Source organism: Triticum urartu, chromosome 6A (assembly GCF_056163025.1).
Source record: "Triticum urartu cultivar PI428250 chromosome 6A, HENAU_Tu73, whole genome shotgun sequence".
Classification (NCBI taxonomy): Eukaryota; Viridiplantae; Streptophyta; class Magnoliopsida; order Poales; family Poaceae; genus Triticum; species Triticum urartu.
The window spans coordinates 116,010,227-116,036,885 of record NC_141878.1 but is presented as its reverse complement, the minus strand read 5'-3'; the positions used below and the strand labels follow the sequence as shown (position 1 = coordinate 116,036,885).

The 26,659-nt window shown below is 41.8% G+C and overlaps 1 protein-coding gene across 3 annotated transcripts in view; it reads left to right on the top strand.

Moving 5' to 3' along the window:
• Positions 1–24,365, top strand: part of LOC125516059 (binding protein) — a 29,847-nt gene extending 5,482 nt beyond the window's left edge. For 2 of the 3 annotated variants that reach the window (XM_048681547.2, XM_048681545.2), the window contains exons 6-41: positions 830–1,052; positions 1,692–1,745; positions 2,034–2,474; positions 3,455–3,773; positions 3,888–4,337; positions 4,437–4,595; positions 4,696–4,845; positions 5,210–5,365; positions 5,483–5,524; positions 5,623–5,967; positions 6,196–6,369; positions 7,432–7,592; positions 11,496–11,805; positions 11,897–12,302; positions 12,427–12,754; positions 12,938–13,126; positions 13,809–14,073; positions 14,185–14,391; positions 14,470–14,691; positions 14,782–14,958; positions 15,060–15,169; positions 17,035–17,490; positions 17,571–17,781; positions 17,947–18,168; positions 18,255–18,728; positions 18,816–19,118; positions 19,200–19,652; positions 19,728–19,774; positions 19,876–19,969; positions 20,235–20,441; positions 20,631–20,756; positions 20,847–21,218; positions 21,313–21,544; positions 22,454–23,194; positions 23,327–23,413; positions 23,949–24,365. In XM_048681547.2, coding sequence (XP_048537504.2) covers positions 830–1,052; positions 1,692–1,745; positions 2,034–2,474; positions 3,455–3,773; positions 3,888–4,337; positions 4,437–4,595; positions 4,696–4,845; positions 5,210–5,365; positions 5,483–5,524; positions 5,623–5,967; positions 6,196–6,369; positions 7,432–7,592; positions 11,496–11,805; positions 11,897–12,302; positions 12,427–12,754; positions 12,938–13,126; positions 13,809–14,073; positions 14,185–14,391; positions 14,470–14,691; positions 14,782–14,958; positions 15,060–15,169; positions 17,035–17,490; positions 17,571–17,781; positions 17,947–18,168; positions 18,255–18,728; positions 18,816–19,118; positions 19,200–19,652; positions 19,728–19,774; positions 19,876–19,969; positions 20,235–20,441; positions 20,631–20,756; positions 20,847–21,218; positions 21,313–21,544; positions 22,454–23,148 — 8,780 coding nt within the window. In that variant the 3' untranslated portion in view covers positions 23,149–23,194; positions 23,327–23,413; positions 23,949–24,365. The remainder of the gene's footprint in view (positions 1–829; positions 1,053–1,691; positions 1,746–2,033; positions 2,475–3,454; positions 3,774–3,887; positions 4,338–4,436; positions 4,596–4,695; positions 4,846–5,209; positions 5,366–5,482; positions 5,525–5,622; positions 5,968–6,195; positions 6,370–7,431; positions 7,593–11,495; positions 11,806–11,896; positions 12,303–12,426; positions 12,755–12,937; positions 13,127–13,808; positions 14,074–14,184; positions 14,392–14,469; positions 14,692–14,781; positions 14,959–15,059; positions 15,170–17,034; positions 17,491–17,570; positions 17,782–17,946; positions 18,169–18,254; positions 18,729–18,815; positions 19,119–19,199; positions 19,653–19,727; positions 19,775–19,875; positions 19,970–20,234; positions 20,442–20,630; positions 20,757–20,846; positions 21,219–21,312; positions 21,545–22,453; positions 23,195–23,326; positions 23,414–23,948) is intronic. The other variant, XM_048681546.2, reaches the window with a different exon arrangement.
• The last annotated feature ends 2,294 nt before the right edge of the window (positions 24,366–26,659 follow it).

The window sequence follows — 26,659 nt, the reverse complement described above, 5'->3', positions numbered from 1 at the left end:
GGAGCATAAGTTTTCCATACATTGCAAACTATAAAAATGCAATTACAAGTTTTTGGATTTTGTTCTTTTCTTATGAGTAGATGTAGAATAAGCAACGTTTAACGGAAAATGTTCTTTTTGGCGAACTGCACAGGAAGAACACATGATCTATAATTGTGAATATGCTGTCACTATTTGCTACTCCTTCCGTATCAAAATATAAGACGCTTTTTGACACTGTCATAGTGTAAAAAAACATCTTATATTTTGATACAGAGGGAGTATTTTTTTTATCATCATATTTGTCTTTATGTGGGCCCCAAGTTTAGAAATATTTCTCTGTGAAATCTTGCTTACTTAAAGTGCACTCTAACATGTACTCCCTCTGTCCGGAAATACTTGTCGGAGAAATGGATGTATCTAGGCGTATTTTAGTTCTAGATACATCCATTTTATCCATTTTACCGACGAGTATTTCCAAACGGAGGGAGTAGATATTAGTTTTTTTTTGAAATTAATAACTACACTGTAACTTTTCTAAGACAAGAACTCACTGGAGCTTGGTATATAAAAAAACCCCACACTCTTCCGTACATAGGTAGTGTATACGTTGTTTTGTACTCCGTCCGTTTCTAAATATAAGTCTTTTTAGAGATTTCAATGCGGACTACATACGGATGCATATAGACATATTTTAGAGTGTAGATTCACTCATTTTGCTCCATATGTAGTCTGTATTGGAATCTCTAAAAAGACTTATATTTAGGAACGGAGGGAGTACATATCAGCTGGTAGCACATCCATGTTTTCCATCGTTATTATGTTACTTATCTGAAATTGTTTGTTGCAGAACTCTTAAGGGTCATTCGAAGACTAAATTTGAAAGATCAGTGGACTGACTTGTCACTTCACTTTATAACTTTGTATGCTCTGAGATCAACAATATCTGAGAATACTCGTGCACAGAATCATTTCAGAAGCATCGGAGGACTGGAGGTTCTATTGGATGGACTGGGACTACCATCAAGCAAATTTTCAGTCTCAAAGCATTCTTTTGTCCCCAGTGATGAAAGGTAAGTGTTTCACTGTTTCAGCAGTGGCATATTGCTTTGTTCCGTGCCATAGAATTTAGTTCTGCGACCATTTATTTCATCTGTTCCACCGAGCATCAATATTAATAAATTGATACATATTCCGTAGCTTGTACTTTACAACAGCTAGTGCTGCCAACTTTCATGCACTGCCATTGAAGAGCAGTATCTTACATCTCCCTTTCTACTAGAGGAGACAGCTTTATAGTAATGTTAGTGTCTTCTTAGCCACTCCCTCCATTCCATAATCAAAGAGATTCTAGTTTTGTCCTAAGTCAAACTTAGAACTTAGACATCTATGACACCAAATTAATACAGTATGGAAATATATTTCATGATGGATCTAATGAAACTAACTTGGTTTTGTAGATGTTGATATATTTTTCTATAGGCTTGGTCAAACTTAAAGAAGTTTAACTTAGGACAAAACTAGATCACTTACATTTTGGAATGTAAGGAGTACCTGCTATCAAGTGTTCAATAGGACCAGTTTACCATTATAAAAACTGAAGGCACATTTTAACAACAATCTGCGATAGCAAAGATACATTTATCTGATCGTGTTTTGTGCGTTTGCCGTTCAGTTCCGTTCTTGTGTTCTAACATGACATGCTTTTGCAGGAGTGACATTCTGCAGCTCCAGATACTATCTTTGGAAATTCTGAGGGAAGCGGTGTATCCTGTTGCATAACTTTTCCTTTAGATAGATCGTTGCATTCCTTATAATACTTTGTTCTATTTCTAGATTCTGCCTTTCTGGAGCAATGATAACATATAGGTACTTCATATGCTGACCTCTTATGTAGCAAACGAGTTATAGTTAGATCATTGGCATAGATTGATAGTGCTAACTTTACCTATGAGGTCGTTGCTCACCATTTTGGTCAGAATTTTGTTTTCTGTTTCGACTTAGATGACATATAATGTTTGCAGTCTCTCTTGGATCCTTGACTGTTTATTCAGTTTCGGTAATGTTAACAATTTGCAGTTCCTATGTGAAAATGGACGGATACATAAATTTGCGAACAGCATCTGTTGGCCCGCATTTATGTTTCAGGAGTTTCATCAGCAGAAATTTCTTGATCCCGAGGTGCCCAACTGGAAACTTGATAGACAAAGTACCGGGAATTCACCTACATTAGAATCATTCCCAAGTCCTGTTGATATTCTTAATACGATCGAATGGAATGAGTATTCTGTAAAGTTAAGCAAGGCACTTTGTTCTTTCCTTCTTCCTCCTAATGAGATCAGGTACTGTCCTGGTTCAACTGTTACCAAAATTTCTCTACCCATCTCGTTGGCATACTGGGAGCAATGTGCAAGGTGGATCATAAAGATTCTTTCAACTGTTTTCCCGTGCATCAAAGCATGTGCTAGTGAAACGGAATTGCCTAACCATATAAGGTAAGTTCTTATTCCCCATTGGTTTGGTGTACGTCCTTGTTAATTAGATTAGTTAATTATCACTCACTGTTTCAAAATTTCCAGTCTATGAAGAGTATTGGCAAGAGGGCACCTCCTGCACCCATGGGCATATGCACCCACTTTTCAAAAAATGCACTTTAAGCATGTTTCAAAATGTTGAAAAATTCAAAAAAAATAATTCATGCATACATGTTCGCAAATGTGTGTGTGTGGCACAAAGTTTTGTGAAAAAATGTCTTTTTGTTTTGTCTCCGCAAAAAGGACAAATTTCAGTGCTTCTAAATAGTGTTCCACGACACAATTTTTTGTCTTTTTTGCACAGGCCACAAAAAAAGTTATTTTTTCGTGAAACTTTATGCACACACATAGAACATGGAGACGTATCCGTGCAACCTTTTTCAGATTTTTTTAGCATTTAGAAATGTGTTATCCGAAGTGGGTTCATATGTACCCGGGTTCATCCATGAACTTCCCATGTATTGGCTTCATATATAGATACTGTCCAAGCTAAGATTTAGAGGAAAAAAGTTCTGTTACATAGTTAATTCTACTCCCTCTGTTCGGAATTACTTGTCTCGGATATGGATGTATCTAGAACTAAAATACATCTAGATACATCCATTTCTGCGACAAGTAATTCCGAACGGAGGGAGTACCATATTGCATTATTGCCATTTCCAACAATCTGTTAGATACTATCCAACATATGAGTAATTTTCCGTAGCGCGGCTAGTGTCGTAGTATCTATTGTCGCTCCTTTTTTCATTCTTCTTGCAATTGTTCATTGTTCTGTTTATAATTTTTCCCTTTATGGTCAACACCTTTGTCTGTATCTGTATGCAAATACCATGTTTCCTTAGTTCCTTCAGGTGATTGAATTTCTAATTGTCTATGTAGTTTAACTGCATTGTTCTGTTCTGTAAATTTCCTTTGTTGATAAATTATTTTGATGTATTCAGGATTTTATCAAATATCCTACAACATTACATGCTCAGCACATTTAGGAAAGTTCTCATTTCAGCACCAGTTCTACTCAAATCTTTTCGAGAGGAGGGCTTGTGGGATCTGATATTCTCAGAGAAAATTTTCTATTTCGGATCATCCCTGGAGTGCATTCATCAGATTGTTGGTGAGACTGAGACACAAACTGATCATTTCACTGACGCTGCCGAATCAACTGGCTACAAAAGTAATCTACCTGATGTCAACATCCTTCAGTCAGAAGCTATTTCCTTCTTGGAGTTTGCTGCAACACTGAATGAAAACACAAATAACCTGGTATCCAAAAATTTTCTTTCCCCGCATAATATGTTGCTCATTTTACATAATTTTGAATACTGTCATGTTTTTTTTTGCATTCATGTCTTTAAAATAGTTTTGTTTTGTTTGTAGCCAGAATGCTCAGCATTGTTAAGTGCACTGGAACACTGCACTAATGGTCCTGGATTGGTTGCTACCATTCTTAAGAGCTTTCATGTTATCCTGAAACTTGCCACTGAGCAAACTCTAGTTTCTTTCAAGTCATTGGACGTGCTTACCAGAGTCCTGAAGGTTGCATGCCTTCAAGCACAAGAACTAAGGAAGGCACATCCAAGCGATGACTTCAGGGGAAATGGTTCTCAATCAAACAATGTTCAGATGGATTCTCTAGATGAGAGAATTAAGAATGCTCTTACATGTGTCGAATTGGCTTTCAACCTTTTCAAGGAATATGTCACAATATCTAACCTTGGAAGGATGATAATTTTACATAATGCCAATTGTATTGGGTGCCTATTTGATTTATTCCAAGAAGAGAACCTCCGGAAACATGTACTGGAGCAAGTTCTTGCCTTATATAGGGTATAACCATGTTTACTATTCTCTCGTTTTTATCACACTTGATATTACTTCTAGAATTAACTTTCTCCTCCCTTGTTCTTTGTTCTTTCTTACAATCAGTTGCCTCCATCATCAGCACAAGATCATACAGCAAAGTTGCAACTATGCTCCAAATATTTAGAGACCTTCACTCGTGCAAAAGAGCATGAAAAGAACTTTGCAGAAATGTCGATTGATTTATTAGTTACCTTGAGAGAGATCATTTTGATAGATCGCGCGGTATGTTTTTTTATAGATGGGGACAGTAATTGCATATTATTGGCTTGTTTCTTCCTTAGTAGCACTCCATGCCTGATGAATCCCTAATATCTTTTGCTAGTATTACCAAAATCTGTTTCGCAATGGGGAGTGCTTCCTGCATATAGTCTCTTTATTGAATGGAACTTTTGATGAAGCAGTTGGGGAGCAATTGGTCCTTAATGTCCTTCAGACGTTGACCTCATTACTTGCTGAAAATGATGAATCCAAGGTAATCATATACTGCTTTAGTTCGCTTCACATGTTCTCTGTATGAGCTATATGGGGCCAATAATAGTTTTTGGTCTTTTCTGGATGGCCACCTGTGCTGTCCTCTTGTTACAAGGTATTCACCCAAAATTATAAAGGTTTACTTTGTTGTGGAACCAGCTGATTTCTGGTGAAACCAGGTTATCCAGCAATAAAAAAAATTCTCCTATTTCTCAATGGTCACACAATTTTTTTCTTCCATTCTTTGTAAGGATTAATTGAAAACGTCAATTAGAATAAAAGTTGCCATAATCAACGAGCGTAGTTACTCTGGTTCATGTAACTTACTTGCTTAATGCTTTTTTTTCCTGATTTATCTTATCCAGGCTGCTTTTAGAATGTTGGTTGGTGTGGGCTACCAAACACTGCAAAGCTTGCTATTGGACTTCTGTAAATGGCTGCCAAGTCGGAAACTCTTGGATGCCCTACTTGGTATGCTTGTCGATGGGACTTTTGAGATAAATGAAAAGACAACAATAAAGGTATGCAATCTTCATGATCTTTGAAGCAATGTGATCCTTGTATATTCAGTTGCTTCACTCAATTGTACCTGCATTGTAACTTGATTCTTTACCCTGATGTTTTCTTTTTCTCCACAGAATGAAGATGTAATTATACTTTTCTTAAATGTTCTACAAAAGGTTCGCCCCCCCCTCTCTCTCTCTCGCGCGCGCACACACACACACACTGTTGTTTTGCATTCATATGTTTATGTAACAATGGTGCTTCTGATTGGCAGAGCAGTACTTCGCTTCAACATTATGGGCTTGTGGTCTTACAGCAATTGCTCAAAGGGTCCATTACAAATAGAACTTATTGTTTCAAAGCAGGATTACTTAGCTTTCTTCTTGACTGGTTTTCTGTTGAGGAATGGGAGGACACAGTTATAAAAATTGCAGAGTTAATTCAGATTATTGGAGGACATAGTATTTCCGGGAAAGATATCCGGAAAATGTTTGCTCTCTTGCGTGGTGAGAAAATTAGTGTCAAGCAGAAGCATAGCTCATTGCTTTTGACAAGTCTTAGTCATATGCTCAAGGAAAAGGGACCTGAAGCTTTCTTTGAGTTCAGTGGTCATGATTCTGTGAGTTATTTTCATTTCAGTACTTTAATTGTTTTCTATAATCTGTTTCCTGACATAACTTTAATGATCATTTTAAGTATATTTGCCTCAGTTGCCATTATGGTATACAAGTTTATATTTTGAAGCAATGCCATATTGTTCTCTTCATGGTTCTGAATAAAAGCTGCCGAACAGTTACTTTGTTTTATTCAAGTAATATTTATGTGGTGAATTTCTTCCCCTCAACAGGGTATTGAAGTAAAATCACCTGTTCAATGGCCTTACAGTAAAGGTTTATCTTTCTGCTGTTGGCTTAGAGTGGAAAGCTTCCCTGAGAATGGTATGATGGGCCTTTTCTCCTTTTTCACGGAAAATGGAAAAGGATGTTTAGCTATGCTTGGGAAAAATACTCTAGTCTATGAGGTAATGGTGGTTGCTGCCTTCATCTTTTCCAAGAACTTTCGGTAAATTAGTCTTGTATTTCTTTTTCATTGGTTAAATTATATCCTGACAAATAAATTCTTTGGTCAGTAAAATTGGGAAATATTTATTCAAGACAAAATTACTTTCTGAAGTTGGTTATTCGATCGCTAAGTTGGCTACATAACTGTGTGAAATCCAACATAGTTGCTGACTTACGTTTTTTTCATGAAAATCCTAGTTTGGTTTTACATATATTTCAATAAATTTCTTTGTTTCCTCAAAAGAAGATTTGTCTCCATTTCACTGACTAATCTTTGATCATGTAATGCTGGTTTCACCATAGATTAATCCACGCTAACAGAAGTATGATTTAATCCATGTTTCTATTTGAGTGAAATACACTATTGTTCCGTAAACTTTGAGGAAATGAGTACTTCAGTCCATGAACTCCAGAGACGCACACATATCACCATAAATTCGTTTAAGTGATGCAGTTTAGTCCAAAACTGGTTTGGTGGGGAAGATGACGCGCAGTTGGACCGATTGCGCGCACCCCAGCGAGAATGCGCGACGGTGCTCCTACACCTGCGTCTCCTGCTTGTACTTCCGCCGGGACCTGGCCTCCTGCCGCAAGGGAGACGCATGCAAGTAGCGCACAACGTCTTCGAGTCCTGGCTCCACCTGACGGCGATATGGTGTCGAGGTGGAAGGCGCAGTCGGTCTGAGAAATTTACAGAAAACTCCCTTGCTAAAACTCCCCCTCGGTCGAGGTCCTCCACTCGCACACATGCTGCGTCACCAAATCGTTTTTTGGACTAAAATGACTGAAACAAGTTTATGGTGCTATCTGTGCGTTTGTTGAGTTTGTGGACAGTTGTTTAGTAGCCATTACCAAGATGGTTTTTAAAACTCGGCCATTTTGCTGATAAGAACTCTATATGTTACTTAGTTATACATATAAATCCATATGGCATGAGCTCGTTATTTGACTTCAGTTGTCGAATAACAAAGTTTGATTTTAGTATTAATGTCAAATTTAATCACCCTATCTACCTTATGCAGTCTGTCAGTCAAAAGAATCAGTGTGTTTTGTTGCCTTTAAGCCTCCCAACGAAGCAATGGAAATTCCTTTCTGTTACTCATACAGTAGGGAGAGCTTTTTCTGGAGGAAGCCAGCTGAGATGCTATGTAGATGGCGATTTAGTATCAACTGAGAAATGCAGGTGAGTTAGCACACCATTTGACTGAGCCTGTTCTGTTTCTGTAATAATATCTAAGGATTTGAAATAGTCCCTAGTATTTTCGTGTTTAATATTTGAAATTTCTTTTCTTTGTCCATGGTTTTTATCACTATTAGTTCTTACATGTGTGTGTGTGTGTGTACCTAATAAGGACTCCTAGACCAATACTAATACTCCTTAACACCCCCCTCAAATGCAATGTGTATTCAATAGCATTGCATTTGAAGAAGTGTAACACTAAAAAATAAATGATAACCCAAAATCCGCGTCTTGAGAGTGTAGCATGAAGATTCTTCAAAACCTGTTGAGTCAAGCCAAAGGAGATAAAGAGAAGATGGCGCATTAGAGGAAGACACCACATCAGTAGAAGATACAAGAGATCAATAGAAGTTGGGTTGTCAAAAGTTGGCACATCAAGAGGATGAAGCATTGCACACAAAATCATAGCCCAAGAAAACTGGCGGCAAAAGAAGCTCGGCAGCATGAGAATGGACGTAGATTGACAATGCAAAAGAGGCCACAAAAATCCTATAGAAAGGACAAGGTTCAGAAAGAGGCTGACGGATAAAGATATGGTGGACTCGCATGACATGAGAAACACGAAGAAGAGCAACGGACTTGGTGGACACAACGGAAAACATAGAGAGCTAGAAGCTAGAAAGCATACACTAGACGAAGATGCAAGCCATGTAGTCAGAAGAGGCTGCGGAGGAGACCGTGCAGGTGAGATGCCGGCAGGAAGCAGAAAAGAAGAGCAACTAGTGGAAGAGCACAACGCCGATGAAAGGTGTATGTGCGAGACGGAGTCGACAAAGAACATCGTCGAGAATCACCAAACATCAAGGGAAAGAAGAGATGCTAGATGACATTGTACCCCCCCCCCCCCCCCCCCCCCCCCTACTTGAAAAATCTAATCTACGAAGAAGGAACACCCGTATGGGCACTTAAGGTAGAAGCAGATCAACAGATGTAGGAGAGCAGCACGCAAGCAGCAGCACAAGGAGGACAGTAGCATACAAGCAGTAGCACAAGGAGGACAGCAGCATGTAAGCAGTAAACAGCCAGGCATGCGCGCTAGCAGAGGAGAGGTGCATGCGGGGAAGCAGGCTAGCAGCCCTGCAATGCGAGAGCCAGCCTGGAGGCGGAGGGCAGACGCGGCTGTTGGAGATGGGCGGCGGAGAGCAGGCCGACGGGAGTGGCGATCTGAACGGTGCCGCCATGCGGGGATCTGTAGGTGTGGAGGAGATAGCGTTGGCCCGATCCAATTGGGCCCTAGTCGATGCAGGGATTGAACGAGGCGGGAGGCCGAAACAAAATTGATCAAGAGGAGGACGAGTTGTGGCGTTCGGGGAAGAAATCCCTAAACCTGGGCTCATGATGCCATGTCATGGATGCAACTTATCTCTATTGCATAACCCAAGGGGCGTATATATATTAGTACATCAGAGCAACTCCAACGCGGCGACCATTTCGTCCGCGCACGTCCGTTTGGGTCGGTGCGAACAGAAAAGTCGGCTCAACGCGCCGACCCAAACGGACGTGTGTTCGCTTTTCGTCCGCCTGCCGACCCATTCCCGGCCCATTTTTGAGCCTCATTTGCGTCGGCGCGGACACGAGACGGACGCGCGTGGTGCCCGCCTACTCCTCCCCTTGGCCCGCTAGCCGGTGGCACATTGGCCATCCTCTCCCATTCCAACAGCAAACCCTCGCCCGCCTTCTTCGTTGACGCTGCCGCCGCCCATTTTTCGGTGCCTCTGCTAGCTGTCAGTGCCGCAACATCCCCCCACCCCCCTCCACCGCCGCCACCTCCCACGTCGCCGCCATCGCCGTCTCGCCGCCGGGGCTCTGAAAGCTTTCCACCCCCACCTCCCCGACATAGCCGCGACCAAGAAGCTGCCTCGCCGCCCCGCCAGCTCCTTCGTCCTGACAACGGCACGCTCGTCAGACGCCGCTAGGGCAGCCAGCTAGTCCGAGGGTGGCCCGACTCCCTTCGCCGGCTGGCTCCTTCGTCGACGCCCGCAAGCTTTTCGATAGTTTGCCAAGGTACAAAATGGACCCCGCTGACGAGTTCTTTTTCCATAATTTCCTTTGCGACTCTGACGATTCCTCGTCCGATGATGGGGAGGAGATCTTGACTGCCGTGTTGGTCCATCACCACCTCAATAGCCAGCGGTCGTTGTTCCATGGCTCCATTCCGGGGCACCTTCCGGCGTTGAATCGCAACCGAGAGAGCGGGCATTTCCTTCTTTGGAAGGACTACTTTGACACAAAGAAACCACTGTTCAAACATCAGAAATTCCGGCGCCATTTCCGTATGGGTAGGCATCTTTTCAACCGTATTAGAGAGGGGGTGGTCGGATACGATGACTATTTCGAGTGCAAAGAGGATGCCCTTGGAAAGATTGGCTTCTCCTCTTATCAGAAATGCACTGCAGCCGTCCGGATGCCTGCATACGGAGTGCCCGGTGATCTCATTGACGAGTACGTCTGTATGAGCGAGTCTACATGCCTAGACTCCATGTACAAGTTTTGCAAGGCTGTGATTGTTGTGTTTGGCCCTGAGTACTTGAGAGAGCCGACTCCTCAAGATACAACCCGCTTGTTGGGATGAATGCCAGTAGGGGCTTCCCAGGGATGCTTGGCAGCATAGACTGCATGCACCATAGACTGCATGCACTGGGAGTGGAAGAACTGCCCTTCTGCTTGGCAAGGGCCATATAAGGGCCATGTCAGGGCTTGCACTGTCATACTTGAGGCCGTGGCATCACAAGATCTTTGGATCTGTCACTCTTTTTTCGGCATGGCTGGATCACACAATGATATCAACGTGCTTCAAAGCTCGCCGGTGTTTGCAAGGCTTGCCGAAGGCAACAGCCCACCGGTGAATGTTACCATTAACGGCCACAACTACGACAAAGGATACTACCTAGGTGACGGTATCTATCCTCAGTGGACCACTATTGTGAAGACAATCCCCAACCCTGTCGGAGAGAAGAGGAAAATATTCGCCCAAGAGCAAGAGAGTGCTAGGAAGGACGTCGAGCGTGCCTTTGGTGTTTTGCAATCTTGATGGGGCATCGTTCGGTATCTTGCTAGGACTTGGGAGCACGAAGAAGCTGTGGGAGGTGATGACTGCTTGTGTGATCATGCACAATATGATCGTAGAAGATGAGCGTCCGGGACGTATACGATCAAGGGTTTCAGTTTCAGGGTGAGAATGTTGCGCCTGAGCATGGAGGAGCGGCAACGTTTGAACAGTTCACCCAATTTCATCATGAAATGCGTGATTGGGAAACTCACATGCAGCTGCAAAATGATATGGTCGAGCTTATGTGGGCTCATGTTGTCAACCAATAGATGTATCCTTTTTATTTGGCTTGTAAAACTATGCGAGAACAATTTAATTTATATTCGGGCTTGTAAAATTATGCTTTATATTTGGTTTTGAATACTATGCTTCCTTGTGAAACTATATATTTGCTTGTGAAATATGCAAAGTGTTCATTGAAAATGGAGGCCAGCCGGCCACACCGGCAAATATGGGTCGGCGCGTTGGGCGCACTGCTGACCCAAATCAAAAAGAGGGCGGACACCGAGCGGGGGCCAACACAAACGGAGCGCGTTGGAGTTGCTCTAAGACTTGGGGTACAAGGAAAGAGACATAGCCTAATAAGGACTCATAGACCAATACTAATACTCCTTAACAGGTGCAAATTTGCTAAAACTTCGAAAAGAAAACTGGCATCTACATGCCCTAACTGCAAAAGATAGCAATTGGATCCTGTGAGCTCATATATGGTTAAGATATCAAGGATTTTTTGTCTGTTGTTTTGATTTTCAGTATATTAGTTAAGATGTTTTATACCACTTCTTTTCTGTTCTCAGGTATGCAAAAGTCAATGAAGTGATGACTCGCTGCAGTCTTGGAACAGAATTAATGCCCATTGGTGAAGAACCAACTTCTCTTGGTTTTGAGGGCACTTTTGCTTTTACTGGTCAAATGGGCCCAGTTTATGCATTTTCTGATGCTCTCTCTGCCGAACAAATAAGAGGCATATACAATCTTGGACCAAGTTACATGTACTCTTTCCTTGGTGATCAAAACTTGCTTATGAATAATGACTCACTTTACAAGGGAATTTTGGATGCAAGGGATGGTATTTCATCGAAGATGATTTTTGGCTTGAATGCACAGGTACGAACTGGCCTCCAAATAACATGTTATATTTTCTTGATCAATTGCTGGAACCAGAGAATTGAATATTTTGTTCTTTTTTTTCTCCTAGGCTAGCAATAATAGGACTTTGTTCAATGTGTCTTCTGTACTTGATAGTCTTGACAAGAGCAAGCTTGAGGCAACCATCATGGGTGGTACAAAGTTATGCTCGAGGCGCTTGCTGCAGGACATAATTTATTGCGTTGGAGGTGTCTCTGTATTGTTTCCTCTTCTGATACATTTTGATGATGCCATCACTCATAGTGGAGAATCTCCCACTGGGGATCAGTTGGCAGGTCAAGTCATTGAGCTTGTTGCATCTGTTCTGGATGGAAATGTAGCAAATCAGCAACAGATGCATCTTCTTTCTGGATTCTCTATTTTAGGCTTCTTGTTTCAATCTGTTTCACCACAGCTGCTAAATTTCAAGACTCTTTCAGCACTGAAGCACTTGTTTAATATTTTGACAAACAGTGGTGACGTCTCTCTCTCTCTCTCTCTCTCTCTGTCTGTCTCTCTCTTTGTCTCTCTCCCGACAGTCGGCCACATTTTTCTGCCTGCTTGAAACTATGTATATCACTAACATATCTGTTCTTTCAGGTATGTCAGAAATTCTATTGAAAGATGCTCTTTCACAAATTTATCTGAACCCGCATATCTGGGCATATTCAAGCTATGAAGTACAAAGAGAACTTTATCTGTTTCTGATACAGTATTTTGAAACTGACGGGAAATTGTTACCAATGTTATGTGGACTCCCTAGGATCATTGATATTGTACGCCAGTTTTATTCAGAAAAGTTAGATTCTAGGTCTTCTAAGCCTTTGCTGCATTTGGTTACTGAACAAGTGATTGGAGAGAGACCACATATAGAAGAAATTCGCAAGATTCGTCTTCTCCTCTTGAGTCTGGCAGAAATGAGCTTAAAGTAAGTACTTTCAACTTTACATTCAGAGATGCAATGTTGTGTTTTTTTCTCAATCCGTACTTCCATATTTTTGTTTGTTCTGCTATCATTGTTTTATTATCATTCAATGCTGCCATATACTCAAGTCTAAAAGATATATTCCTTGGATTCATATGCTAACAATTCAACTAACTTTTGTTGTAGGCTGAAGGTCTCTTCACATGATATAAGAGCTCTTGTGTCCTTTTTCGAGAAAAGTCAAGATGTTGCATGTATCGAGGATGTACTTTACATGATTATCCGTGCTCTTTCACAGAATTCACTTCTATCATCTTTTCTGGAGCAAGTAAATTCTGTTGGAGGTTGTTACATTTTCATCAATCTTCTTAAGAGGTAATGCACATCTAGTTATTTATGAGTCATATTTTGGACCTAAGTCATGCAGTGCTTATGTTTTGTGCACTTTACTGAGTGATAGACTGATAGGGGCTGTTTGGATTAGAGCCCCGAGCTGCCGTGCCAAAAAATAGGCGTTGACTGAGGGGTTAGTTGCTTGTTTGGTTGGCCGCCGATAAATTGGTGTGCCCATGTTTGCTTTGGCTCCTCGGTTCATTTCACGCGAACATTTTGGCGAGAAGCAGGAGCCCGATTCCTTCGCCAATTTTTTGGCGCACCCGCAAATTGGTAGGGCTAGCCCTGGCGGCATCCAAACAGCCCCGTAGTCTCCGAGTGTAAAGTTACTATGGATGAAATTCCACTTTGACAGGGAGCTTGAGTTTTAGCCACCCGTTTAGTCAGTGATAATGCTATTTTTTGTGCATATTGCATTTTGATCTTTGAAATAGGTTCTGTGCCCATTTTTTCCGGACTAATTCTTCTGAGAATGATGGGTCTATGCTACCATAGTTTTGCCTCATTTCCTGGCATTCCTTGTTTATATGTCTAAATCATGGGCATTATGTAGTGTGGAAGATGACTGTTCTGATTCTGTATTACCCTTTGCAATCCGTGTTTCTTTTAACTTCTCAATCAGTATTATTGAGGATGTGTATTTATAACATCACCTGCTGTTCAGGGAATTCGAACCAATTCGTCTACTGGGTCTTCAACTTCTTGGAAAGCTTCTGGTTGGAGTTCCATCTGAGAAAAAAGGACCAAAACTTTTTGGCCTTCCTGTAGGACGGCCTAGATCTATGTCCGAAAATATACGGAAAGGAATAGCAGCAACACCCCAACTGTTTTTCTATTCAATATCTGAGAGACTTTTCAAATTTCCACTTTCAGATCATTTATGTGCTACTTTTTTTGATGTTCTTCTTGGTGGAGCCAGCCCTAAGCAGGTAAATTTTGTCAAACTTCACATTGAATATGGTGATACTATGCTGTTTATCCTCTGATGTTAAACTTCTGTAAACAAATGATCTGATTTGTTCGTTATATTTTTTGTTCAGGTCTTACAGAAACGGTCCCAATCTAATGAGCTAAAAGATAGAAGCAGTATGTCAGTAGTGAGCTTGGCTCCATTTTATGTTCCTCAGATTTTGGTCTGCATTTTTAAATATATGCACTCTTGCCAAGATGCTTCAGCACGTGCAAAGATCTTGAGTGATCTTCTTGATTTACTTGATTCAAACCCCTCAAATGTTGAAGCCATCATGGTAATTGCCACTTGCTGTATTTCTAGGCCTATACAAATTACTTCTATGTTATCATAATTCATAAATCAATTTCATCAGGAGTATGGTTGGAGCTCTTGGCTTGAGACATCTGTGAAGCTTGATGTCTTCAGGGACTACAGACCAATTTCGAAAGCTAATTATGCCAGTTTGGAGACCAATGAGCTAATTCTTGTGAGGAGCATGTATTCATTAGTCCTTTCTTATTTTTTGTGCTACGTGAAAGGTGGCTGGCATCAGCTGGAGGACACAACAAATTTTCTTCTCTTAAAAATTGAGGAGGTTGGAATGCTAACTCGTTTGTTTGTGTTACAGCAATCTAGTAGCCTTTCCCATGTCCTAGTAACTCTTTGAGTATTGCTTAATCCACAGGGACAGTTAACAAATTTCTGTCTGCTGCGAGACATTTTCGAAGATATCATTGGAAGCCTGCTCGAGACTTCTCCTGATGAGGACATATTCATTTCACAGCCATGCCGTGATAATATCTTGTACCTTTTGAAGCTGAGTGATGAATTGCTTGTTGATCAAATTGGAATTAAGCTCCTGGTATCCTCTGAGCAACATGTCCTATAGAACAGAAAAACATGCTACACTTTTCTTTTTGTATAGTGCGTCGTTCACTCATTCTGCCCCTTTTTCTCTCACAGTTTCATCCACCTGATATGTGTGCCTCTTCATCCGATGGCTCACAGAAAGATGACATTGGCTCTGCATTTGTGGAAATTATAAATGCTGAGAGCAATAGCCAACCTGCAAGGTAATATATACTCCCTCCGTCCCATAATATAAACGCGTATTATGGGACGGAGGGAGTACCATACAAAGCTCGTACCTCATGATGTGTACCATCAATAGGATCCTGACTATTGTAGAGGAGGGGGGGTGGGGTGGCTTTGGCTAAAACAGGTTTTGAGCCAATTGAGGAAAATAGGTTTTGCACAAATCAGGATGTAGATGCAATCCTTAGGGTATTCCCTTATTGAGCAATGTGGTGAGCAAGCAATCAGTATGATGAGCAAGCAATCAGTATTCCTCTAAGAAAAGTAAACGCACAAGTATAAGATCAAGAGAAGAAAACCACAGATGGCCTCGATGAATGTATAGAGCCTTAGATGCAAACCACGGGATCAACATATATTAGCAAGGGAAGATAAATGCATTGTAACCCTTATTGAGCAATGTGGTATTTGATAGGTATCAAGCTACTAGGCAACGCTAAAAGTAAGCTTAGCAACTTGGTCTTCAACCTAACGACAAAGATCGCGCATTGCTATAAAAATGCCCCCAGTCTTTATTTTTAACTTTGCCTTGAGACACTTTACTCAAATCCGGGATTATTTCTCCTTCATTAATCACAATGAAAATGTTCATACAATAGGATTGTTTAATCATCAAAACTAATTTATGAGATTAGATATGCTTTCGCAATGCAACCATATGGAAAAATATCTCTAATAGGTAATGACGTAACGTGCACATGTTAAAGATCAAAGGTGCTGAAAATATCCACTACTTGTACTGAATTGCACACTGGAGGCCATCATGTATTCCTGTGAAGAACCTTATCCTGATGTCGTGAGTGCCTGATGTGTCACATCATGGTTCTTTTTTTACAGCTCATTTAATCATTTATATTTTACTCAGTTTAGTAGAGATTGTTTCACAATCACCACACAGGCAGGACACAGAGACAAGCTTAGAGAAGAACAAAGATCTGTTTGGTTCATTGGGGGAACATGCTATAATAAAGCATGATTGGGATTTTGCTGCTTAAGTTGCTGATATTACCATTTCTTCTTATATGCCTGTTAGAGATATATAGTTGTGTTATAGTAGAACTCTTTGTATTTCCTGCTGTATGTCCGTTTCCTACTCTTTCTTATACATGTATTTGTATATTATGGGCCTAAGGCCAAGGAGTAGAACAAGTTGCTTCCCTCGTACTCCCTCCGTTCCAAATTACTCGTCGCAGAAATGAATGTATCTAAAACTAAAATACATCTAGATAAATCCATACCTGCGACAAGTAATTCGGAACGGAGGGAATATAATAGAACAAGGTTTCCAAACCTTTTTTTTCCTCCACATGTCTGGTTGCTGACAAGGTTGCTGCTCTGTATTTTATATTTCCTTTTTGTATGTACGTTTCCTACTCTATCCCATGCATTTGTATATACTCCCTCCGTTCCTAAATATAAGTCTTTTTAGACATTTCAAATGGACAACAACATATGGATGTATGTAGACATATTTTAGAGTGTAGATTCACTCATTTTGCTCCGTATGTAGTCACTTGTTGAAATCTCTTGAAAGACTTATATTTGGGAACGGAGGGAGTATTTGATCCTTAGGCCATGGGAATGGAACAAGTTGCTTCCCTCATGACAATGTTAAGTGGAATACCTTAGGATTAGTGACTGCTGCTGCATTACAAGTAACATTTTGGTGGTATCTGGTAGTTAGGCGATTCAGTATCGGTAATTTGACACCGAACTTCCTCTAGTAACTCTTGTTCCCATTTCTGTTCACTTGCTTACCTTCTGTTTGATGATATGTAAGAGTAGAACTTCTGATAAATTTATATTTACCATCTGTAAATATGTTTATTTTGCACTTTTGCAGTCTTCCTTGGAGTAGCAACATATTTACTGATGGTGAAAAACTGAGTGATGACTGGTGGAGCTTTTATGACAAAATCTGGACTCTTGTTTGGAACTTGAATGGCAAGGGACAAAACAGATTGACACCAAAGGGTTCAAGTGCCTCTGTTCCATCTATTGGGCAAAGGGCACGTGGGTTGGTAGAATCGCTAAATATCCCGGCTGCAGAAATGGCTGCTGTAGTTGTAACTGGAGGCATTGGTACGGCATTAAGTGCAAAGACGAACAAAATTACTGACAAAGCCATGATGCTACGAGGAGAAAGGTTCCCAAGAATCATCTTCCACCTTGTAATTATGTATCTCTGCAAAGCTGGCTTAGAAAATGCATCCAAGTGTGTCCAGCAATTTATAACAATGCTTCCTAATCTTATTTCCGAAGAAGATCAATGCAAAAACAGACTGCATTTCATAATTTGGTATGGCTATCACCCTTAAGACCCATGGGAATATCCCCTTGATTATCGTGGCTGTTCTAGTAAATTCCTTTTTGCTGCAGGTCTTTACTAAGGGTTAGATCCCACTACGGGGAACTTGATGATGGTGCACGTTTCCATGTTATTTCACATTTGATTCTTGAGACTGTCATATATGGAAAGTCCATGCTAGCCACTAGCATCTTGGGCAAAGATGATTCTGCTGAAGCAAATAGCAATAAAGAGTCCGGCTTCATTCTTAATCTTGTACAGAAGGATCGTGTTCTTGCTGCGGTTTGTCTCTCTTCATTTTTAGTTTAGTTCAAAAGTATTGTGCTTTGGCATGAAAAAATTAGATGCCTTACATTGTCGCTCCCATTTTTTTTCTTTTTACCATGCTCTTTATGATTTTTTTTCCAAACACCACTAGCAAGAAATAAACAGTTTGTTACTTGCCAGGCTTCTGATTTAGTAAAATACATGAAGGACACAAAGGCTGATCGCCTGAGGCAACTCCAGGACCTAAATTCTAAACTTGACGAGCGCTTGATTGAAGATATAGAACAACTCCAAAGCTTGGAAGATGATATACAGTTTGCAAAGACTGCCGCAATTTCTGGGGATGACAATAGGAAAGCAGCTTTCAAGCTTGCATTTGATGAGGATCAGCAAATTGTTGCAGTAAGTTGTGGTCACAGTAAATTTTACCAAATATTTCAATGTTTAGTAGTTTGAATTGCAGATAAAACTGACATGTTTTATATCAGGATAAATGGATACATATTTTCCGCGCTTTGAGTGACGAAAGAGGACCATGGTCTGCTAGCCCCTTTCCAAATAATTTGGTGACATACTGGAAACATGACAAGACAGAGGATAAATGGCGGCGGCGAATGAAGCTGAAGCGTAATTATAAGTTTGATGAACGCATTTGTCAACCACTGTCCACCAAATCTACTAATGAAAATACCGCCCCGTCTGTTGATCCTTTTGTTAGTGCCAAGATTCCAGAAAAAATGAAGCGCTTCCTTCTGAAAGGAGTGCGTGGAATCACAGGGGATGTTGGTTCTGAATCATGTGAGGATAACAATGATACAAGTGAGCCTTCCCAGAATAAACCATCAGAGAATCAGGTGTCAAGTGATGCTGCAAATTCTAAAGACTCTTCAGATTATCCTACTAGTAGTGTGCAAAATAGGAAAGAACAATCATCTACTGGTGGAGATAATGATTATGCTGAGGTAAACAGGCTTCATTATATGCGTTTAACATTTTGGCAGATTTATTGTTGTATCCTCAGACCCTTGGTTTTCCTTTCCAATTTCCAGGTGCTGTCTTCTGTTCACTGTGTTCTTGTTACACCAAAAAGAAAACTAGCTGGACAATTTACTATCACTCGAAATGCCCTGCATTTTTCTTTTGAGTTTTTGGTCGAAGGCACAGGGGGCTCATCTGTTTTCAACAAGTTTCTAGATAACAAAGAATCAGATGCCAAGAGTGAGCTGGGAAGTGTGGAAAAGCTGAAGGGTAATTCTGATGTAGGACGAGGCAATGAGGCTGGATCTGGTGATGCTCTGATGAAAAGTCAGTCTAACAAGATAAAACACCATAGAAGGTGGAAAATAACCAGGGTGTGTTGTCCGCCCACTCTCATTGTGTCTGCATTCGTGCATGTGTGTGAAAGATCTGACTCCACTTTTCTTTGTTGACAGATAAGAGCAGTTTACTGGACACGTTATCTACTACAATATACTGCAACGGAGATATTTTTTGATGATGCAAATGCACCTATATTTCTTAATTTTTCCTCCCAAAATGATGCTAAAAATGTTGGGTCTCTTTTAGTTTCCTTGAGGAATGATGCTTTGTTCCCCAAAGGAAGTACAAAAGACAAAAATAGTGTAATTTCGTTTGTTGACAGAAAAGTTGCCCTTGAAATGGCTGAGAGTGCCAGGGAGAGTTGGAGAAAAAGGGAGATCAGCAACTTTGAGTATCTAATGATTCTGAATACTCTTTCTGGACGATCTTACAACGATTTAACTCAATACCCTATATTTCCTTGGATATTGGCTGACTATTCATCAGAAAAACTTGATTTCAACAAGTCATCTACTTTCAGGGACCTGTCAAAGCCAGTTGGTGCATTGGATGCAAAACGCTTTAAGGTATTTCCCGTAGCTATGGGGTATCGTACTGTCTCTCCCAGTTATCATCTCTGATAAATAATAAACAATGTGCAGGTTTTCGAAGATAGATATCTTAATTTCTGTGATCCTGATATACCAAGGTTTGACCTAAATATTTTTGAATTGCATTCCTAAACTTTTCTTGTGTCCCAAGTTTTCTCTAGACGCTCATTGCATCAGAATTTTGTTTTTCCTTCTGCAGTTTTTATTATGGATCACACTACTCTAGCATGGGAATTGTTCTTTACTACCTTCTAAGGCTCGAGCCTTTTACTGCTCTGCACCGCAATCTTCAGGTCCTTTATCTGAGTAATTCTGTACTAGCTTGAATATTAGTCTCTTACTCCCTGCGATCCATAATAAGTGCCGCAGTTTTATACAAGGTTGAACTAACCTTAGTTCAAACCTGTGACACTTATTTTGGATCGGAGGGAGTACTAAATAAGTGAATTTGTTTAGGATGTGTATATATTCTTTCATGGCATATCTTTTCACTGAACAGCAAATAGTACTATAGCTAATTAGCTAATACTACATTACTTTATATGTTTATTTATGCAGGGTGGTAAATTTGACCATGCAGATCGTCTCTTTCAGAGCATTGAAAGCACATATAGGAACTGCCTATCAAATACAAGTGATGTCAAGGAGCTTACACCTGAATTCTTTTACATGCCTGAGTTTCTTGAAAATTTGAATTCATATCACTTTGGGGTAAAGCAGGACGGTGAACCTTTAGGCCATGTAGGTCTCCCTCCATGGGCAAAGGTAATGATTGATAATTTCTGCAGTTTTTTAGATTGACTTTGTGCGAATGTACTCATATAACCAATCTAAATATTTGAAAGAGTTACCAATCTAAATGTTTGGAAGAGTTATTATTGGTTAAAGGTACACAATATTTAGTGCACACGAGGGCAGAAGAATTCATGATCAAAGGAAACATGTCTTGTGCAGGGTTCACCAGAAGAATTCATTCATATCAATCGTGAGGCCCTTGAAAGTGAATATGTAAGCTCTAATCTTCATCACTGGATTGACCTCATATTTGGTTATAAGCAGCGTGGCAAGCCTGCCGTTGAGGTACATGATTTATCACCCTTTTGCAGCATACTTGAGTTAGTAGATCACACAATTTGACTTTACTAATCAAATACCAATTATCTGGGGCAGGCAGCAAATATATTCTACTATTTGACATACGAGGGTGCTGTTGATTTGGAAAACATGGATGATATGTTGCAGAAGTCTGCTATCGAAGACCAGATTGCAAATTTTGGACAGACACCCATTCAAATTTTTCGGAAGAAACACCCAAGAAGAGGACCTCCTATACCAATTGCACACCCACTATATTTTGCTCCACAGTCGATAACAGTGACTTCTGTTGTTCCTAGTGCAATCAGCTCTTCATCATCTGTATTGTTCATTGGCTTGTTGGATTCAAACATTGTCTTGATGAGCGAGGGGCTCATACTGTCAGTAAAACTTTGGCTAACAACGCAATTACAGTCTGGTGGAAACTTCACATTTTCTGGATCACTGGTCTCTTCCTAATGAAAACTATATCTAATAGGGTAAAATTATTAGTCCATAAGTGTATGTACTTTTATTTATTATGTATGTTCTTTTCTTGTAGGAGCCTTTCTTTGGAATTGGTTCTGATGTTATTTCTCCCCGAAAAGTTGCCACTTCCTTGGCTGAAAATGTTGAGTTCGGAAGACAATGCCTGGCAGCTGTCCAAATTCATGGTGACAATTATTTAATTTTATGTGGTAATTGGGAGAACAGTTTCCAGATCATTTCCCTTAGTGATGGAAGAATTGTGCAGAGCATCCGACAGCATAAAGATGTTGTTAGCTGTGTTGCAGGTGGTTAATCCTTTCTGATGTGTATGGTATTACATTTACTCTTTAAGATCCAGCATTAAGCATATATAGTTGAATAAACTGCAATAATATACTCCCTCAAGTATCTAACATTAAAATGTAACTAGATACATCCGTATTTAGACAAATCTAAGACAAGAATTTTGGGACAGAGGGAGTATAAGTCTTTTAGAGATTCCAATGTGGACTACATACGGAGCAAAATGAGTGAATCTACACTTTAAACTCTGTCTATATACTCCCTCCGTTCCGAATTACTTGTTGCAGGTATGGATGTATCTAGATGTATTTTAGTTCTAGATACATCCATTTCTGCGACGAGTAATTTGGAACGGAGGGAGTACATCCGTATGTAGTTCATATTGAAATCTCTAAAAAGACTTATACTCCCTCCGTTCCTAAATATAAGGCTTTTTAGATATTTCGATATGGACTACATACGGAGCAAAATGAGTGAATCTACACTCTAAAATATGTCTATATACATCCGTATGTGGTGACCATTTGAAATCTCTAGAAAGACAAATATTTAGGAACGGAGGGAGTATTTAGGAACGGAGGGAGTATTTAGGAACGGAGGGAGTATAATGGAATCTAACTTACTTGCTTCCATTAATTAATTTGATTAGTTGTAGTCTTAATTAATTTGGTCAAACATGGTCTAATTCTATCAAATACTCCCTCCGTCCCAGAATAAGAATACAACTTTTTACTAAATCAGCTACACTTATTTTGGGACGGAGGGAGTATTACTTGAGTTCTGAGCCATCTTGGGTATGCACTCTTAACCTGAGGGAGAGATCAGTTAGTGCTAGCAACTAAGCAGACCTCATAGATGCTTTCTTCCATTCAATTTTGCCTTAACATCTTGGGAGCACACTTTTTGTGCAGTTTCATCTGATGGAAGTGTAATTGCAACTGGAAGTTATGACACGACTATTATGATTTGGCATGCATTCCGAGGAAGATCAAATGACAAAAGATCAAAGAATGCAAGTAATGACCTATCAACTAAGGACCATGTTATCATCGAAAACCCTTCTCACATCTTGTGTGGTCATGATGATATTATCACATGCTTATTTGTTAGTAAGGAACTTGATATTGTTATCAGTGGATCAAAGGATGGAACTTGTATATTTCATACGCTGCGTGAGGGGACTTATGTTCGATCCATTCGACATCCATCAGGTGCTGGCCTGTCAAAGCTGGTGGCATCACAGCATGGTAGGATAGTATTTTATTCTGACAGTGATCTCTCCTTGCATATGTATTCCATAAATGGAAAACATATCGCTTCATCAGAATCCAATGGCCGCCTGAATTGCATGGAACTAAGTTGTTGTGGAGAGTTTATGGTATGTGCTGGTGATCATGGACAAATTGTTCTGCGGTCTATGGATTCTCTCGGAGTTGTTTGGAGGTATGATGGATCTGGGAAGACAATAACTTCTTTAGCTGTGACTCCCGAGGAGTGCTTTTTGGCTGGAACCAAGGATGGCAGCTTGATTGTATTTTCAATAGAAAATCCATTACTTCGCAAAGGCGGCATACAACGAAACAAAGTAAAATCTTCTGTAGGTTAGTGGTGTGTGATTAAGCAGCGCTCCTTGCTGCAAGTTCTGAACAAAGGTGAGTCAGTGGCCACAGTCAATGCAGCTTGTCATGTCATTGTTTTCTTGTTTATACCTTTTTTTTTATCACTCCATCCTTAATGTCTTTGTGCTGATGCCTTGGACCATTTTGTTTGTTCTCATCTCCAAGCTTGCAGAATGCTCAAATTGCATAGTCAATCTGCCCTTCGGGATCTTTCCAGGGGAGGAGATTGTTGTGATGCTCTCGTCAATGGGGGTATTTTACTGTACCTAGTCATTTATGCTTCTCATTGTACCTACAATATTCACTGTAGTTAGACACGCTACTAGGTTTTTAATTATCATAGGATTGATGGAAGAGGAATACTCCCTCTGTTTCTAAATATAAGCCTTTTTAGAGATTTCAATACGGATTACATACAGATGTATATAGACATATTTTAGAGTGTAGATTCACTCATTTTGCTCCGTATGTAGTCCATATCGAAATATCTAAAAAGCCTTATATTTAGGAATGGAGGGATTAGATTTTGTTGTAGTTAGCCGGCATACTTTTCTAGGTTTCCAGTTGCATGCATTGGCTAATAATTAAACATTCTAGTGCACTTTCTGTGTTCTTCAGGATATTTTTAGGGTAGGATGCTACTTTGACCTATCCATGCTTCAAGGAAGAAGACTATTTTTAAAATTGTAGTTGGCCTACCGTTATGTTTTTTCTTTGGTTTCACAAATTGCATGCCTACCGTATTTTTTTTCCGGGAATATTGATGTTTCTATTTTGAACTCTGCAGGTCACCGGCAGTAAATGTAAAAGAGAACAGTTTGTTGCTCTTCTGTACATACAGCTTTAGATTGAGGAGTTAGGATTCTACAGGATGCCTGAGCTGATCAAGGTCCACAAGCGGATAATTCTTCTAACTGCAAAATGGATACGTGGTAACTAATACCACAGTACTTTCTCCTTTTGATTTTCGAGATGAGCTCGGATACCGTGGTGCTGGACTGCTAGTTGCATAGCTAGTGCATGCGAGTGTAACATAATCTCGTGCGGTGTTCTTACAAGTTAGGGCGAGCAATTTCCTCTCCCAATAGAATTTATCTGTATGTATTAGATGCCAGTATCCTGTAGTTACGAAATCATACATTGTACATGAAGCTCATCTTCTCAGTGGGAAAGTAAGCGGCGCGTGGTTGTGCCATTAGTCTCTTGAGACCCAGAAACCTTTTTATGAACTTCGGGGCTAGCTCTTCTTTCTAATGAAATTTCGGTAGCAATTTCCCCCCGAAAAGGAGGACAACCCTTGGTCTTTGTATCGATTGGTGCGCACGGCCAATCTCGGTAGCAAGATGAGCAGTGCTGTCTAATACTTTGCGGAGCTCTCATGTGCGTGCCATGATTTTGTGGCCTACAACACATGGAGAGGCGAAGGTGAGACATGGATCGTGAGCGGAGATGGTATGATTTGAATGAGAGAAGTCTAGCGGCAGGGGAAGGAAGACCCGAGTGAACAGAAGGGTGACCTGAGTCGCTTAGTCGGATTAGACCACTCGAGCCAAGGAGGCTCTACCCCACCGGGGCCTCCTGCCATGAACGTGGCGGGCCTGCATGCTTCGACCCCCGAGCCACCCATGCTGTTGGAAAACACGCCACGCGCGGAGGAAAGCGCGGATGGCATGGCTGCACAAGAGACAGTTGCATTCGGGAAGATGAAGGCCTTCTGCTCCAGCATCATACAGAGGCTGGCGCCCCCACTGATACGCGAGGTACAGGCGACCCAGCTACGTCCGGAGGCCGAGTCCTTCACCCCAAAGCGTACTACCAGGGCGGCCAAGCGCTCGGTGCAAAACCATTCGAAGGCCACGCCAGCTGAGAATGTTCTCCTCCATGCGTTGGGTACCGTCGCGGGTATAATTTTTACCAAATGATCTCTGCCTCCCCCCCCCCCCCCCCCCCACACACACACACACTTATTTTGTCGTCTGACCCCTTGCCCCCCCCCCCCTCGCCGTGCCGCCCGCCGAGGCGCCGTTGACCGACGATGACCCCTCCCCCCTCCCCCTCGCCGTGCCGCCCGCCGAGGCGCCGTTTATCCGTTCCCTTCATCCTTTCCGCCACCTCCTCCATCTTCATCCTTTCTGCCCCTCCTGCTTGCCCCCCATTCCTTGTACCGGTTTCCATGGGTGCCTATGATATCACGGCGTCAGAGGTGAGGCGCCTTAGAGAGGAGCTCGTAGCCAAGGATGCGCAGCTCCTGGCCAAGGATGTGGAGCTTCGTCAGCTCTGGGAGGAGAAGAGTGACTTGCTCCTCCGTCATGAGCGTCAGCTGACGGAGCTTCATGAGCGTCAGGCGTCGAAGACTAAGATGCTTGTGGCGTTGTCGGCGTTGTTGCAGGAAGCGGCGGCTACGCTGGTGCGCGAGCACTCTGATCGTGAGGATCTCCAGGGTCGCCTGGACCGCTTGCTGGATCATGTCACCACACAGGTGGTGAGGCTTCGCGACGCGTACCATCATGTGACCGCGACCATGCCAGCCGTCGAGCTAAACCCGTTCGGTCACCCCATCGACTTCCACGAGCTCCGGCTTCCTGACCTGGTCTCCTTCTTCAGTTATCTCTCTAAGAAGGTGAACCGTCTCCGTGCGGCGGTGGATGAGGCGTTGGACAAGGAGGGGGGTCGTGGTGCCGTCGCCATTGGTGGTTGAATCCTGTTCAGACTTCATCACCGCAATCCATTTGTGCCATTCGACGCCGTCTTCGACGAGCTGGCTCCTCTGGACCGGGAGCAGGCTCTGCGTGTTGGGGAACGCAGTAATTTAAAAAAAATTCCTACACACACGCAAGATCATGGTGATGCATAGCAATGAGATGGGAGAGTATCGTTCACATACCCTCGTAGACCGTAAGCGGAAGCGTTACGAGAACGCGGTTGATGTAGTCGTACGTCTTCACGATCTGACCGATCCAAGTACCGAACGCACGGCACCTCCGAGTTCAGCACACGTTCAACTCGATGACGTCCCATGAACTCCGATCCAGCAGAGCTTCGAGGGAGAGTTCCGTCAGCACGGTGGCGTGATGATGGTGATGATGTTGCTACCGACGTAGGGCTTCGCCTAAGCACTGCAACGATATGATCGAGGTGGATTATGGTGGAGGGGCACAACACACGGCTTGGAACAATCAACTTGCGTGTCTTTGGATTCCCCCGCCCCCGTATATAAAGGAGCAAGGGGGGAGGACGGCCGACCTTGGTGCGCCCCAAGGAGAGGAGGAATCCTCCTCCTAGTAGGAGTAGGATTCATCCTTTCCTAGTCCTACTAGGAAGGGGGAAGGAAAGAGAGGGAGAGGGAAAGAGGGGCCGCGCCCCCCCTCCCCTAGTCTAATTAGGACTCCTCATGGGAGGGGGTGCGCCACCTCCTGGGCTACTGCCCTCTCTCTCCTCTCAGGCCCACTAAGGCCCAATACTTCCCCGGGGGGTTCCGGTAACCCCTCGGGCACGCCG